The 14,033-nt window shown below is 55.7% G+C and overlaps 1 protein-coding gene and 1 long non-coding RNA gene across 3 annotated transcripts; both read left to right on the top strand.

Moving 5' to 3' along the window:
• Positions 1 to 4,878: 4,878 nt before the first annotated feature.
• Positions 4,879 to 5,818, top strand: LOC133920730 (uncharacterized). 2 transcript variants are annotated; one of them, XR_009910163.1, is made up of 4 exons: positions 4,879 to 5,064; positions 5,132 to 5,191; positions 5,258 to 5,377; positions 5,451 to 5,818. It is a non-coding gene; the product is annotated as an uncharacterized LOC133920730 (long non-coding RNA). The 2 variants fall into 2 exon arrangements; XR_009910162.1 differs by having other exon boundaries at positions 4,879 to 5,191; positions 5,451 to 5,816.
• Positions 5,819 to 9,695: 3,877 nt separating this feature from the next.
• On the top strand, positions 9,696 to 13,067 carry LOC133920729 (endoglucanase 4-like). The gene is given in 6 exon segments (XM_062365325.1): positions 9,696 to 9,979; positions 10,062 to 10,401; positions 10,404 to 10,474; positions 10,584 to 10,676; positions 12,022 to 12,316; positions 12,406 to 13,067. Coding segments are annotated over 6 exon segments (1,515 nt in total). The 5' UTR covers positions 9,696 to 9,757; the 3' UTR covers positions 12,900 to 13,067.
• Positions 13,068 to 14,033: the final 966 nt, after the last annotated feature.

The following is a 14,033-nucleotide window of genomic DNA, read 5'->3' as shown; positions in this document are numbered from 1 at the left end:
ATGCGAACGGCGCGCTGGAAAGAGGACCCAGCATTGCGCAAACCAAAAGGCATTGACATATAACAGTAAGTCCCCACCGGAGTGGTAAAAGCAGTTTTTTCCTCGTCCCCTACGGCCATGCGGATCTGGTGATACCCAGAGTTCGCATCTAAAAAGCATAAAAGATCGCATCCCGCAGTTGCATCTACAATTTGATCAATGCGAGGCAAGGGAAAGGGATCTTTAGGGCAAGCCTTATTTAGGTCGGTGTAGTCCACACACATGCGGAGCTTGCCGTTGGCCTTCGGGACGATGACTGGATTTGCCAGCCAGTCGGGGTGGAGAACCTCCCGGATAAATCCGGCGTCAAGGAGCTTGCTGACCTGCTCCCGGATAAACTCCTAGCGCTCAGGCGCCTGCCGCCGGACCTTCTGCTTCACCGGGCAGGCGTCCGGGCGCCCCGCCAAGTGATGCTCGATCACCTCCCTAGGGATCCCGGGCATGTCGGACGGTTGCCAGGCAAACACGTCTGCGTTAGCCCGGAGGAAGGTGACGAGCGCGCTTTCCTATTTGCTGCCCAGGTCACCGCCGATCCGGACGACCTGGGTAGCGCCTCCGCCCACCACGACCTCCTTCGTAGGAACAGAGGCGTCGGCGGCGAGTCGGGGTTTGGATGAAGAGGGTCCCGGGCCCCCTGTGCAGCCTTCGACTTCGGCCCGCGCTGAGACCAGAGCCATGTACGACTGCTCGGCGCAGGAGACGGCGCCGCCGGAGTCGGCGATCACGGAGATGGGGCCCGCTGGGCCTGGCATCTTAACCGTGAGATACGCATAATGCACGGCCATCATGAACTTGGCGAGCGCCGGACGCCCGAGGATTGCGTTGTAGGGGAGGGGGAGCTCCGCGACGTCGAAGAGGACGTTCTCCGTGCGGAAGTTGTCCCGACTCCCAAAGGTCACGGGTAGCTCGACCTGCCCGAGGGGCAGGGAGTGCCCGGGGGTCACTCCGCAGAAGGGGAGCGACGGCCTTAGGCGCCTGGAGGACACCTGTAGCTTTTCAAAAGCCTCCTTGGAGAGGAGGTTGAGGCCTGCACCACCATCGATCAGCACTCTGCCGACCTTGACATTGCAGACGGTGGGGGACACCACCAGGGGTAGTCGCCCCACAGCTGCAGTACTCGCGGGGTGATCGGCCATGCTGAACGTGATCGGGGCGTCCGACCACCTCAGGGGCCTGGCGGCCTCCTCGCTCGGGGTTGCCGAGCACACCTCGCGCCGCATGACCTTGATGCCACGGCGCGAGGAAGGCGTGTAGACGCCTCCGTCGATGAAGGCGACGGCATGCTCGGGCTCCTGAAAGCCGAGCTCGGCGTTGTCGGGGGCGGCCTCAGCGTCGCCTCCCCTGCGGGACTCGTTGCGCTCCCTCTGGCGCTGCTCGACGAGGCCTTTGACCGTACGACACTCCGTGAGATCGTGCCATCTGGTCTGGTGTATGGGGCACCATTTGCCTGTTTCGGACCCCGCGGGAGCGGGGACCCTCGCTGGAGCGGGGACCCTCGCTGGAGCGGGAGCCCGGCCGGGTGCCAGGGCTCTTGCGGGAGCCGGTGCCCTAGCTGGTGCCGGGGCCCTTGCGGGCGCGGGCCGTCTGTCGGCGGCCCCCGGCGCTCTTGCCAGCGGTCAGGCTCTTGGGCCGGCCTATGGGCGGGGCCCTGGGCCGGCTCGACAGGAGCGGCTTCACGCTTTCTTCTCTTCTTCTTTTCCCGCCTATCGGAACGGGAAGAACTTGGCTGGTCGGCGGTGGGGCGTGGAGCATGCCACGCCCGGGCCTCCGCCGCCTTGGCGCACTTATCGGCCAGTGCGAAAAGCTCCGCAGTGGTCTCGATTTCGTGCGTACCTAGATTTTCGAGCATCCGCTCGTCGCGGACGCCCTGCCGGAAGGCGACGATGACAGCGTGGGGGGCCACCCGCGGGATGGTGTTGCGAACCTGGCTGAAGCGCTGAATAAAGCGCCGCAGCGTCTCCCCCTTCTGTTGCTTGACGGCGTGGAGGTCGCACTCCAAACCGGGGCGCGTGAATGTGCCCTGAAAATTAGCCACAAACTGGTGGCAGAGGTCATCCCATGAGCTAATAGACCCTGGGGGTAAGTTCATAAGCCAAGAACGGGCAAAGCCCCTCAAGGCAACATGAAAATAATTCGCCATCACCTTTTCGCTGCCTCCGGCCGCTTGAACGGCCGTAGTGTAGATCTGGAGGAACTCGACGGGGTCGATGGACCCGTCGTACTTCTCCGGCAGCTCGGGGCGGAACTTGGAGGGCCACTTGACCCGACGGAGCTCAGTGGTAAAGGCACGGCAACCGGTGCCGTACCCCGCGGCGCGGGCGGGAGTCCTTGGTGGCGAATGCCGGCGAGCCGGGGATTCCCGGTGATCGTGGGCCGGGAAAGAGGAAGCCTGATCCTCTGCCTCGGCCTCCTGCCGGGTTTCCCGCTGGCGCTCGAGAGTGACGCGGGCATCCTCGTGGCCCCTCCGCTCGTTGAGACGCAAGCGGAGGTCCCGAGCTTCGGATACGGCCAGGGGGGCGGCACTCCGCCTGGAGGCCCCCCGGCCTGTGCGAACGTTGCCCGTTGATGAGCCGGTTTTGGCAGCGCCACGCTGGGTGATGGCGCGAGAACTCACGGCCAGCACCTGGCGGCGAGCAGTGCCGACCAGGGCGACGACATCTTGGATCCACCGGCCTTCCGGAGTATTCGGCGTTGCCTGGACTGGCGGATGCCTGAGGAGAGCATGCGCCGCAAGCAGCGCGCTCCCCGGGTTGGCCTCGCTAAAGGCGAGTCTACGCTGAAGTGGCACCCGGCGCTGTCCAGAGGCGGACCTGGCGACCGGGGTTTCGGCCACCTGCTGGGGGTCGGAGGGTGCACCGGCGGCGGCGGCGGCGGCCCTGCTGGGCCCAGCGCCTTGGTCCCCTTGGGAGGGAAAAGCCGCGCGCGCAGATAGTGGCTGCTGCTGGAACGCAGCAGCGACTGGGCCTCCTGGACGTCGGGCAGCACTCCGTCACTGGAAGTGAAGCCGGAACGCTGGAGACGGTGCCCACCGGCCATCTTTTCCTGTGGAAGAAAACAAACGAACAGATTCAGGGATGTTCCCCCCTACCTGGCGCGCCAGCTGTCGGAGGGTGAACTCCTATCGCAGGGATCCCGAGAGACCCCTTTTTAGAGATTCGGCCGGGGGGATGATCCTGAATGAGTTCGCCGAAGAAATAAATGGGAGTGGAAATAAATACAACGGCCGGTGGTGGGGGATGATCGACCTAGTGCAGGGAGAAATAAATGCACCGGAGTTTAGACAGGTTCGGGCCGCACGGGGGCGTAATACCCTACTCCTGTGTGGATGCAATATCCTTCCCTGAGGGGGATCCCTCAGGGATATGTCTGGTTACAAGAATATATTGCCTAACTGAGAGCTTGAGGCTCCCTTGTTCTAGCTCTGTTCAAGCTTGCTTGTGGTGTTCTTCGTCTAAGTGTGGCACGGTCGATTGCTCCGAGTCAATCCGGTGTCTTCGTCTTTCTCCGTGATGTTTTCGATCGTGCTCTTCTTTCTGTACGCCCATCCTTTTATGCACTCGCCGGCCACGACATACACCAAACGGGAAAGAAGGGGCACATGTTCCAAGACGCCACGACTGAGAAAGGCGTCATCATTTCCTCTGGGCGAAGTGACAGGGGCGGTGGAAAAACGCGGCGCGCGTCCGACCACCCGTCACTGTGGACACCCCGGCGCCGGGCGCCGTTGAGAGGGCCCACCGGGCAGCCACAGAGGCACCCGGCGCGCCCACCCTGTCTTGTTCCTCTGCCAGGGCAGGGTGGCAGGCAGAACGCCTTGATCCTGGCAACGTTATCCCGAGATACACCGGATGATACGGGACGGGACCCGTGCAATTAATGCCCCCACGCCCCTCTGTCAAAGCATGGCAGGGACTGACACTGCGGCGGGAGCAGTTGGGGATGTCAGGATGTCAGGCCGCGCATGCCCATTAAATGTGACCTTGGACCTCTGGCTGGTTGACACCTCGTCGGCGGGACCCTCGGGGGCCCTTCTGGGTCGTCGGGGCATCGGGTGCTCTCGCGCGAACCTTCGGGGAACCGAGTGCTCGGGGGCTGCCACGTGCAGCCCCGAGCACTCTCTCCCGAGCACTTTTGCACGATCCTTCGGGGAACCGAGTGCTCGGGGGCTGCCACGTGCAGCCCCGAGCACTCTCTCCCGAGCACTTTTGAACGATCCTTCGGGGAACCAAGTGCTCGGGGGCTGCCACGTGCAGCCCCGAGCACTCTCTCCCGAGCACTTTTGTACTGACCCTCGGGGAACCGGGCGCTCGGGGGCTGCCGCACGCAGCCCCCCGAGCGCTCTCTCCCGGTACTTAGCTCTTCTGACCATCGAGGGACTAGGGTACTCGGGGGCGAGCGGGCACCTCCTCGAGCACTTTCTTCCCGGTACTTGGACTCTACGGGTCATCGGGGAACTGGGGTGCTCGGGGACCAGAGGCTGTGGCCCCGAGCACCTTCTCCCGGAACTTAGATTTTTCTCATCCCGCAGGAGGGATCTCGCAGGATGGTGACACGTGGCGGACGGCTGGCCTAGCCTCGGGACTCAGGGACCCCTGATTCCTGATACACCGACACCGGTGCATTGGGACGAGGACGCCGCTTTAGCAGTAAGTCACTTTTTGAAGTCCGTACTCCATATTGAATGAACATAACCGTATACTTTAATTGTTCACTTTTGTTCGTATCCGCAGACAGATATCATTTATGATGTAAATAGGGATGCAGCAGCTGCCATGGACCGCGTCCGGCAAGGGCATCACCTAAGTGCGTCGGATGTTGCGAGCTTCATTAGACGGGTTTTCGACAAGACGACACGCGCCCTGAAGCTCACCTCCTGCTGATCTACCACAGATGTAGCAGGGCCACCTCCCAGGACGAGTGGTGTACACGCCGAGTCGTCTCGGCCGTCAGACGTGCACCGACGTTCTTCAGTGTCGGCACCCACACGACCCCTTCTATCACGTCTTGGAGGGTCCGAGCAACATGGTACGAATTATACTTTTGAATAATATTGATCAATATCCTTTACTTATTGTTATTAAACATTCATTAGGTCCGTCTGCACAAGTCTCGACGCAGCCTCGCAGATTGAGCCCTGTACGTCCACAGTCAGGTACTCCGGGAACCCTTCTTCCTAATTTCTAGTACTTTCAGCAAAATAAGTTAGAACTGTGCTCAGGTTACTTCGGTGACGAGGCTGGTCCGTCTTCGGCGGCCCCACACCCTACCCCCCCCCCCCCCGCAACGTACTACGGCACGTCAGCGTGGCCTTCTTCTGCTGCACCGTCGTACCACGCAGGTACAATTATACATTTTTTACTACTACTTTCAATACCATATTGTTTGTATCTAACGTGATTATTTGTTCACAGGCCCCTCCAGCCAGTACACATGGACGCCTGCCGAGCCTTCACAGTCCTCCTACCCTAGTTAGGAGGATGAGGCTGGCCCCGACACCGCATACGACATCGTCCGTGACTTCTTCGGGGGCACACCTGACTACGACGTCCTTCAGCGGTCCCAGGTTTCCAGTGCACCGCTTCGGACCCAGCCCACGCACGACGAGCCCTCGACACCGGTGGTCCCTACTAGGCCTACCAGACACGTCGGCCCACCTGACCCCCTCACCTACTCCAGGGGTCACGTGAGGGTTAACCAGCGGCATCGGGACCACGATGGGGCGCACGGACGACGGCAACGAGGGAGGCATGAGTAGCATTTTATATTTTTTGTAACTAACATATGCATATTCGCTTCGTGATATGCTCATATGTATTAAGACACGTTCATTTTGTATGGTCGACTTAGCATTTCGTAAATGCATTTCATATTCAAACACGTTCACTTTGTATGGTCGACTTAGCATTTCGTAAATGCATTTCATATTCAGACACGTTCACTTTGTATGGTCGACTTAGCATTTCGTAAATGCAATTCATATTCAGACACGTTCAATGAACAAGTGACCACACCACTAAACTTAACCATGACTTGACAACACATGCCTCCTGCTGCATGCTTTAAACAAGATGTGACAACATTACCCAGCTTTTTCAAATCAGTAAATGACAACACGGGTACCAATAAACGTGGAATCTCTGACCATGGGCAACGACAAAACTTTCCCATTCTTCAAGATGGAATCCGATGCTCCTCCCGCCAGCTACGCCCATGCCCTCACTCCTTTCTTTAAGAGCGAATCCAATGCTCCTGCCTCCCCCAACTATAAATTGCCAAACCTCCTCACAGAGAAGCATCGCTCATTTCTCATATCTCTCAAGTGCAATGTCTTCCTCAGCTCCATCGAGCCCACCAAAGAAACATTGGGGGACTACCGTACCTGAAGGTCTCAAACCACCAATGTGCTTCTGTGGTGACCTTTGTAAGCTCCGCGAGTCGCAGGACATCTCATACACCTATAGACTACTCTTCTTCATGTGTGCCAACTACGAGTATGACAAGCCTCGCCATGCAACAACTGGTTATCGACCGGTACGGTAACAGATATCCGCCTCATCTCTTCCGATTACGCACCCTCTTTTACTAACCGCTCATCTTGTTCCATTTGTTCAGTCCCCTCCACCGCTCTGTGATTTTATTCAGTGGCTCGACAATGAGCAAAATGACTCACAGAAGCTGTGGGTCGACATGAACATGAGGTGGAGAAGGGAAGCGTACGCACGTCGGGAGTACGAGCAACAGCAAGAGGAACTTCGTCTCAAGCGGGAGGAAGAAGAGCGCATGAGGAAGGCGGCGCACGACCGTACCGTGGCTCAGGCTCGAGAGGCTGAGAGGGAAAGTAAGCGGGAGAGAGCCCGCCGTGCTAAGGCGGCAGGTCCCGATGCCCTCCGAAAGGGAAAGTATCCTAGATGCACGCAGTAGAGAGTACCTAATGTAACCCGACATACTTTCCTTCCATAAGGCATGTTATGATTAGGATCGACGCACTAATAAGTAGGTCTTAGTGCGAACCGTACATGCCACCTTTGTTTCCTCATCGTGTCGTCGTGGTTACAGTGTATTGTAATGTTTTCACCACGTGTTCAATACTATGTTTGTCCTCGTTCGCACCCCATACCCACGTAAAATGCTGCAACTACTAATTACTGATTTTTTCCTCCCGTTATTACATAACCTACTCCAAATTTAATTTCTTAATTTCCTTACACCCCTTCTTTTTTTTTTCTTCAATTACAAAAATAATATATTTTTATAGGATAAAATGGAAAAAAAAATTACATGAAAAAAACCCCTAACCGCCCTCTGAGAGAGCGGCTAGGGGCTAACCGCCCCCCCAGGGCCTAACCGCCCCCTGAGATGGCGGCTAGCCCCTCTTGCCGCCCTCTAAGGGGGCGGTTAGGCCTACCGTCCTCTCAGGGGGCGGTTAGCACCCGTACCCGCCCTCCCAGAGGGCTGCAGCCCTCTGAGAGGACGGTGGGCGTCTACTTTTGTAAATATTTTCGCCGGGAATCTATTTATTTAAATTTTAACTAAAAAATATAAAAATAAAAAAAACTCCATGTGCGTCGCCGGACGGTATCGGTGTCACGGGCCTCACCTCGCGCAGTCACCGATTCCAGTTCCGTCGCCGTCTCCTCGGATCCCGCGCGGTCGCCCGTGAGCTCATGGGTGCAGTTGAAGCGGCCGCGAATGGCGACGGCCGCATGCGCGCGGAACGATTCGATTGGTCCATGCATGCGTCTGCCTTTGCGCTTTGCCCCGGCGGTCGGCCGGCAGCCACCGCCAATCCCGTGCCTGGACGCAGGAGACGCCGGATTCACGCCGCCAGTAACTGCGCCGCCGAATCACCTGCCTCTTGCCCGCGCGCAGCGACAGGATCGATATCACCGGCCCCTGTAATTAAGTTAAGCTGCTGACTGAAGAAGCCAGAATTGCCTGCGCATATCAAGCTGTCGTAGGAGAAGAATTTTTCGCAACAGCGACGTGTGCAAGAATTTTTCAGATCGGCCGTTTCTGTCAATGGCGTCGGCCTGCACTCGAGACACTCTCTCGACGCTGACAGTGCGGTGCTCGAGATGCCTTTGCATTTGACACTTGAATCAAGCGCGACAAGACAAATGCCCTGGTGGAAAAACGAACAACCAGACAAATGTCAGTAGATCAAGGCGAGAACATGTATGTATGTCAAGGCGAGATTTCATGTTTTGTCGGAAATGCTTAGGCTGTTAACTGAAAATGCTATCTATGCTTGGATGTACCAGCGGAACTGAAGAGTCTATGGCAAACCCATCAATTGCAAGTTCCAACCAAGAGCAGTATGCATAAAACTTCAGTCATCCGTACCAGCTGCGCTTGTGAATTCTGAAAGCTTTTGATTCACAAGTCGCTTGCGTCATCGTGGTCCATACCTAGCTGCAAGGTCGGGAGCGGACGGCAAGCCTATCTATGGCGCGGCCCGGAGCACGACGGTCCATCCATCGCCCCGTGATCCCTGCCTAAAACTACACGGTTGACCACATGCACGCCATGCGCATGCTCTGCCCCCGCAACAGACGCCGCCTTTTCGGTTGCTTCCAACGAACAACTACCATACCTGTCGTTTGCAGCACACGGTGCCACTGACGTACACTACCAGTTATGCACCGTCTTTATCCTGTTAGATATACGGGCATTCGCTAATATATTTAAGAAAATTTTAAATAAATTTTAAAGGCCCAATAAGTGGAGTAGAGGTGTATCTTTTGGTCTCTTCATCCACTTAGCATATGTGGATAAGAGAATTAAGAGAACACACTGCATGTATGCGCTCGCTCATCTCTCCTTGCCGTGGCGGAGGGCGCAGGCGCACAACAGCTCGTGAATGATCCGTCGAAATCGAGTCTAATTACTTATGTAGTTGCGGTCTCCTTTTGTAATTTATTCTTTTTAGTGCGTGAGGAAACAGATAAATATATAGAAATCGTTTCGAATTATAAGAGTCTGATCGTGACGCATCTCAACCGCGCGATTCTTACTTTATATATACATATACATATATATACACTAGCAGCCGCCACAAAGTATATACATGCATTAAGGTTTTGCCTATTTTCTCTCTGCCCCCCCCCCCCCCACCGCATGTAGTCTACTCAATCCTATTGCGTCGGTGTGCACCGATGAACAGAAGAGTAGGTCTTGGAACCCGTCGCTCTTTGAATTCTGCACGGGAAGAGACGAATAAGGTTTTTGGGAAACGCTCGATGCAACTGCTTACGATCTGTTTTCTCCACACCATCATGATCTACTTCATCTATGGTATCGTCGTCTGCTACATTAACATCATAAGGGTTTCTGTATCTCACGCTGTCGTCGGGTACGTAGACTGTGATATATTATATATTAGATATTGTGATCTATTATATATTACATATATTATCAAAATTCTTCTCACAAAACCAGTCGAGTATAGTCGGGACTCGTCGGAATCCTACTTAAAACTCTAATTGGGGCTCATCGGGCTAGTTGGAAACCTGGTCGGAATTGATTATTTGCAACCATTCTTATTCATATATATTAAAAATTTAAATTAAATTAAATCTGAAAGTGCTAATTTTTCATCTTCATTCTCCCAGCTCCATTCTTCTCCGTGGCCTCCTCCTCCACTATATATATTCCACCGGATTAACACCTGACAGCATGCACCTAGCATCGAGTGACACTCACACTCACACCTAGCTAAATGATGGCCATGAGCTCCTTCAAGGCCGCGGTGACCCTTGCCGGTGTCGTTGCCGTCCTCTGCCTCACGGCCGGCAGCAACAATGCCGCGGCGTTCAACTACGCCGACGCCCTCGACAAGGCCATCCTCTTCTTGGAGGCGCAGCGCTCCGGCAACCTGCCGCCGGACCAGCGCGTCACTTGGCGCGCCGACTCCGGCCTCTCCGACGGCTCCGCTGCGCAGGTGCATGATCGCTCAGCTCCCATTGTTGCGCATGACACTTGTACTGTGTGTGGAAGGTCACTGGTGCCTGTAAGAGTGATAGGTGGACCTGGTCGGCGGCTACTACGACGCCGGGGACAACGTCAAGTTTGGCCTGCCCTTGGCGTTCACCGTGACCATGCTGTCGTGGAGCGTCGTCGAGTTCGGCGACGCCATGCCGCACGCCCAACGTGAGAGCGCCAAGGCCGCCGTGCGGTGGGGCGCCGACTACCTGCTCAAGGCGGCCACGGCGACGCCGGACACGCTCTACGTCCAGGTCGCCGACCCGTACCAGGACCACCGGTGCTGGGAGCGGCCCGAGGACATGGACACCCCGCGCAGCGTGTACAAGGTGACGCCCGAGAAGCCCGGGTCGGACGTCGCCGGCGAGACAGCGGCCGCGCTGGCGCCGCGTCCATCGTGTTCCGGACCTGCGACCCGGCCTACTCCTCCGACCTGCTCCGGGCAGCGCAAAAGGTACGTAATTAATCCGACGAGCTCATCAAGTCACATGCATGCATGCCTACTGCGCTGCGGCGCCTGTGACTGGTTGCGTGTCGGTGTGGTCGTCGTGGTGCTGGTGCAGGTGTTTGATTTCGCGGACCGGTACAGGGGCTCGTACAGCGACTCGCTCAGCTCCGTGGCGTGCCCGTTCTACTGCTCCTACTCTGGCTACCATGTAAGCTCCCTGTCCCTAGCTTTGACACCTTGTCGAATAGGAACAGGATCCGATCACTCACGCATGCACAGGCCGGTAACATCCAAAACCTGCTGCCTCGGCGCATGCGAAGGCAGCAGAGCAGGGCCGGCGTTGGGGCCAAAAAAATTGGAGGCCCCACAGAGAAAAATATTATTCATATTTTAATTAAAAATCAAATATCTGGTACATTTAGACGTTCACTTAACAACATTATTTGGTCACAACGACAATACATTAAGAAATAAAAATTACAGCATTAATGACAGTATTTTTAGAGAATATTATAGTAGCCAAAGCATGAAAGGAGCGCATCATACAAGAATTAGATAAGAAACAAAAACATCTGGAACCATAGGAAGATGAAGACTTCAACCATGGTATATTTCATAGTTGGGAAATTACCTAAAAAAGGGAAATCAAATTATTTAAAAAATTAGTGCAAGGCTATAATTTAGATACTAATGAAAATAAACAATTAAGAAAAAACTTGACATGACATCACAACTCGCAAGTTGCAACGGCAATCGGCAATCGGCAATCCCTTTCTTGCCAAGTGGTTCTAGCTTCACCTCCACACTTTGGACTCCGGTGACCGATGAATTACTAAAGAGGTGAAGTGTTGTTCTCAAATAGGAAGGGAAAGAAGTAGCACCTTGTATGCAACAATTAATTGACGGATTATAGAGTAGAGTCGTTGCAAATCGAAGTAACTGAAGCCAGGTAGATCGGAAATCTATGAAATTAAAATTTTCTCCTCCATTAATTACGGTGACATAAGTGGAGATTGTAAGATAATTATTGTGGCGTTCGATTTTCGGAAAGAGAGGAGAAATTAGAGGGATTAGCCACGGCCATACGCGCTATCCATCATCTTGTTCGTTGGTTGCGACAATGTGACAAGCAAAGATATGGACTTCTTCTGCTGGGAGCTTAGATTGAGCCATAGTCTCTCTCTTTATTTATATATATATATATATATATATATATATATATATATATATATATGTTAGGTCATATACTACATACATACCTAGATTGAGGCCCTAACTTTTGAGGACCTAGACTATCGCCCCTGCTGCCCTTGCCCAGGGCCGGCCCAGAGGTGGCACATGCGACCCTGCACGCTCCGAGGAACGGACAGACATTCTCTGAACCTGTTCTGAGCTTTTGGCGACCAATGGCGTCGCAGCTTCAGTTCAGTTGGATCCATTTAGGCCAATCATGCATGCTCTTTCTGCTGAGCGCTGATTAGCTACTAACTGCGGAATCTTTATGGACTGTTTTGGTCGGGTTGATTTGGAACAGAACTTTGGTAATCATGCAGGACGAGCTGCTGTGGGCGGCGTCGTGGCTGCACCTGGCGACGACGCAGGGGAAGGGCGCCGCGGCGGCGGACGTGTACATGTCGTACATCAGCTCCAACGGGCACACCCTCGGCGCCGAGCAGGACGACTTCACCTTCAGCTGGGACGACAAGCGCGTCGGCACCAAGGTCCTCCTCTCCAGGGAGTTTTTGCAGAGCAGGATGGGCGGGCTGCAGCTGTACAAGGCGCACACTGACAACTACATCTGCTCCCTCGTGCCGGGGGTCAACGGCTTCCAGTCCCAGTACACACCAGGTGAGATCAGCGAGATCGTCTCTAGGATCAGTTCAGATTCCAGACTCGTACAGCAGGATGAACTGCGAATTCCGTTGACCAAACTGCAGGGGGGCTCCTGTTCAAAGAAGGGGACAGCAACATGCAGTACGTGACGTCCACCGCTTTCCTCCTCCTCACCTACGCCAAGTACCTCGCCTCGACTGGCGGCGCCGTCTCCTGCGGCGCCACCGCAGTCTCCCCCTCCACGCTCGTCTCCATCGCCAAGAAACAGGTGGACTACATCCTGGGCGCGAACCCGGCGAGCATGTCGTACATGGTGGGGTTCGGGGCGCGGTACCCGCGGCACGTGCACCACCGCGGCGCGTCCATGCCGTCGGTGCGCGACCACCCGGCGCGCATCGGCTGCGACGAGGGGTTCCGGTACCTGCACTCGGCGGACCCGGACGCCAACGTGCTCGTCGGCGCCGTCGTGGGCGGGCCCGACGGGAGCGACGGGTTCACCGACAGCCGCGACAACTACGCGCAGGCCGAGCCGAGCACCTACACCAACGCGCCGCTAGTCGGCGCACTCGCCTTCTTCGCCGGCGGCCGGCGCCGCTGAATTAAGCACAAGTTAACTAGCAGTAGAAAGGGAATGGATTAATGCGCGTGTGCTAGTGCAGGTTGTATCGCGTGAACACGAAGCATCGACCGGCGATGCGTGCAAGGTGTGCTATTCGTGTGACTGTGTTTGTCGCGCGGCGTGGCATATGAATCTAATTGCATGACATTTTAGAAGAAGATCGTGTATATATGTCGATCCTTGTAAGCCCGTAGTAGCTACTGAACGACACTGCATGCGATTTTCGGCGATGTCGGCGGTGACGAGAAAACAAACGCCCGACTCCTAGGGTGGTCGTTATTTCGTTCACGAGGTACCGACCACCCTTGGTCTCTCGTAGCCATTGGATCAGACACGTGCGGCAAGATCGACGTGAATAGTTGCAGGCCGCGAGACCTTTCCACGGTCCTCGCGCGATCGACGGCCGTTCCCTGGACGATGTGCTGCGCCGAGCTCCATCCAGTGTGCCGCGGCGCCGCACAAGCACAAGAAGGCGGCGGCCGGCGGTCGCAAGAATATTCTCCCACGGCCTTTGTTCTTGATCACGAGGAGGAAGAAGCAAGGATCGATGCCGATGCGGGAACTCGACCTTGCCGTACGTCCAGCCGCAGCAGCGTCGGGTCCTGCGCGTCCGCGCGGTTCGTCGCCGTGAACACTCGCAAGAGCTGTCCGCGCGGCCGTCGAACCGTCCATCTGATCTGGGAGCACGCGCTGCACCTAGCGGTCGGCGCCCGTCGCGACGGCGTCCACCTCGTAGTCGTCGATGAAGATGATCCCCGGCGCATTATCGCGGGCGAACCGGAGCACGCCGCGCACCATCCCGGACCCCTCGCCGAGGATTGAGGCAACCGGCATACGCCATGCCCAAGTTTTTCTTAATTATGCCGTCCGTCCAGCAAGGAACCTGCACGGATGGAGACGTGCGTTCAGGTCTCGACAACCAGGGATCATCCGATCGATCTGACTGCAGGCATGGTAAAATTAAGCAGCGCAGTGATCCCAAGTTTGCTGATGGTACTTGCTTCAGCCTTCAGTTATTGAAACATTGTCAAGCTTAATTTGTTGCGAGTTAATATCTGCAAAATCATTTGACTTCAGGCTATGTCTGTGGGCAGTGGTGAGGATATTTCTTAC

The sequence above is a fragment of the Phragmites australis genome, chromosome 6 (assembly GCF_958298935.1).
Source record: "Phragmites australis chromosome 6, lpPhrAust1.1, whole genome shotgun sequence".
Taxonomy (NCBI): domain Eukaryota; kingdom Viridiplantae; phylum Streptophyta; class Magnoliopsida; order Poales; family Poaceae; genus Phragmites; species Phragmites australis.
This window is presented reverse-complemented; position numbering and strand designations above follow the sequence as displayed.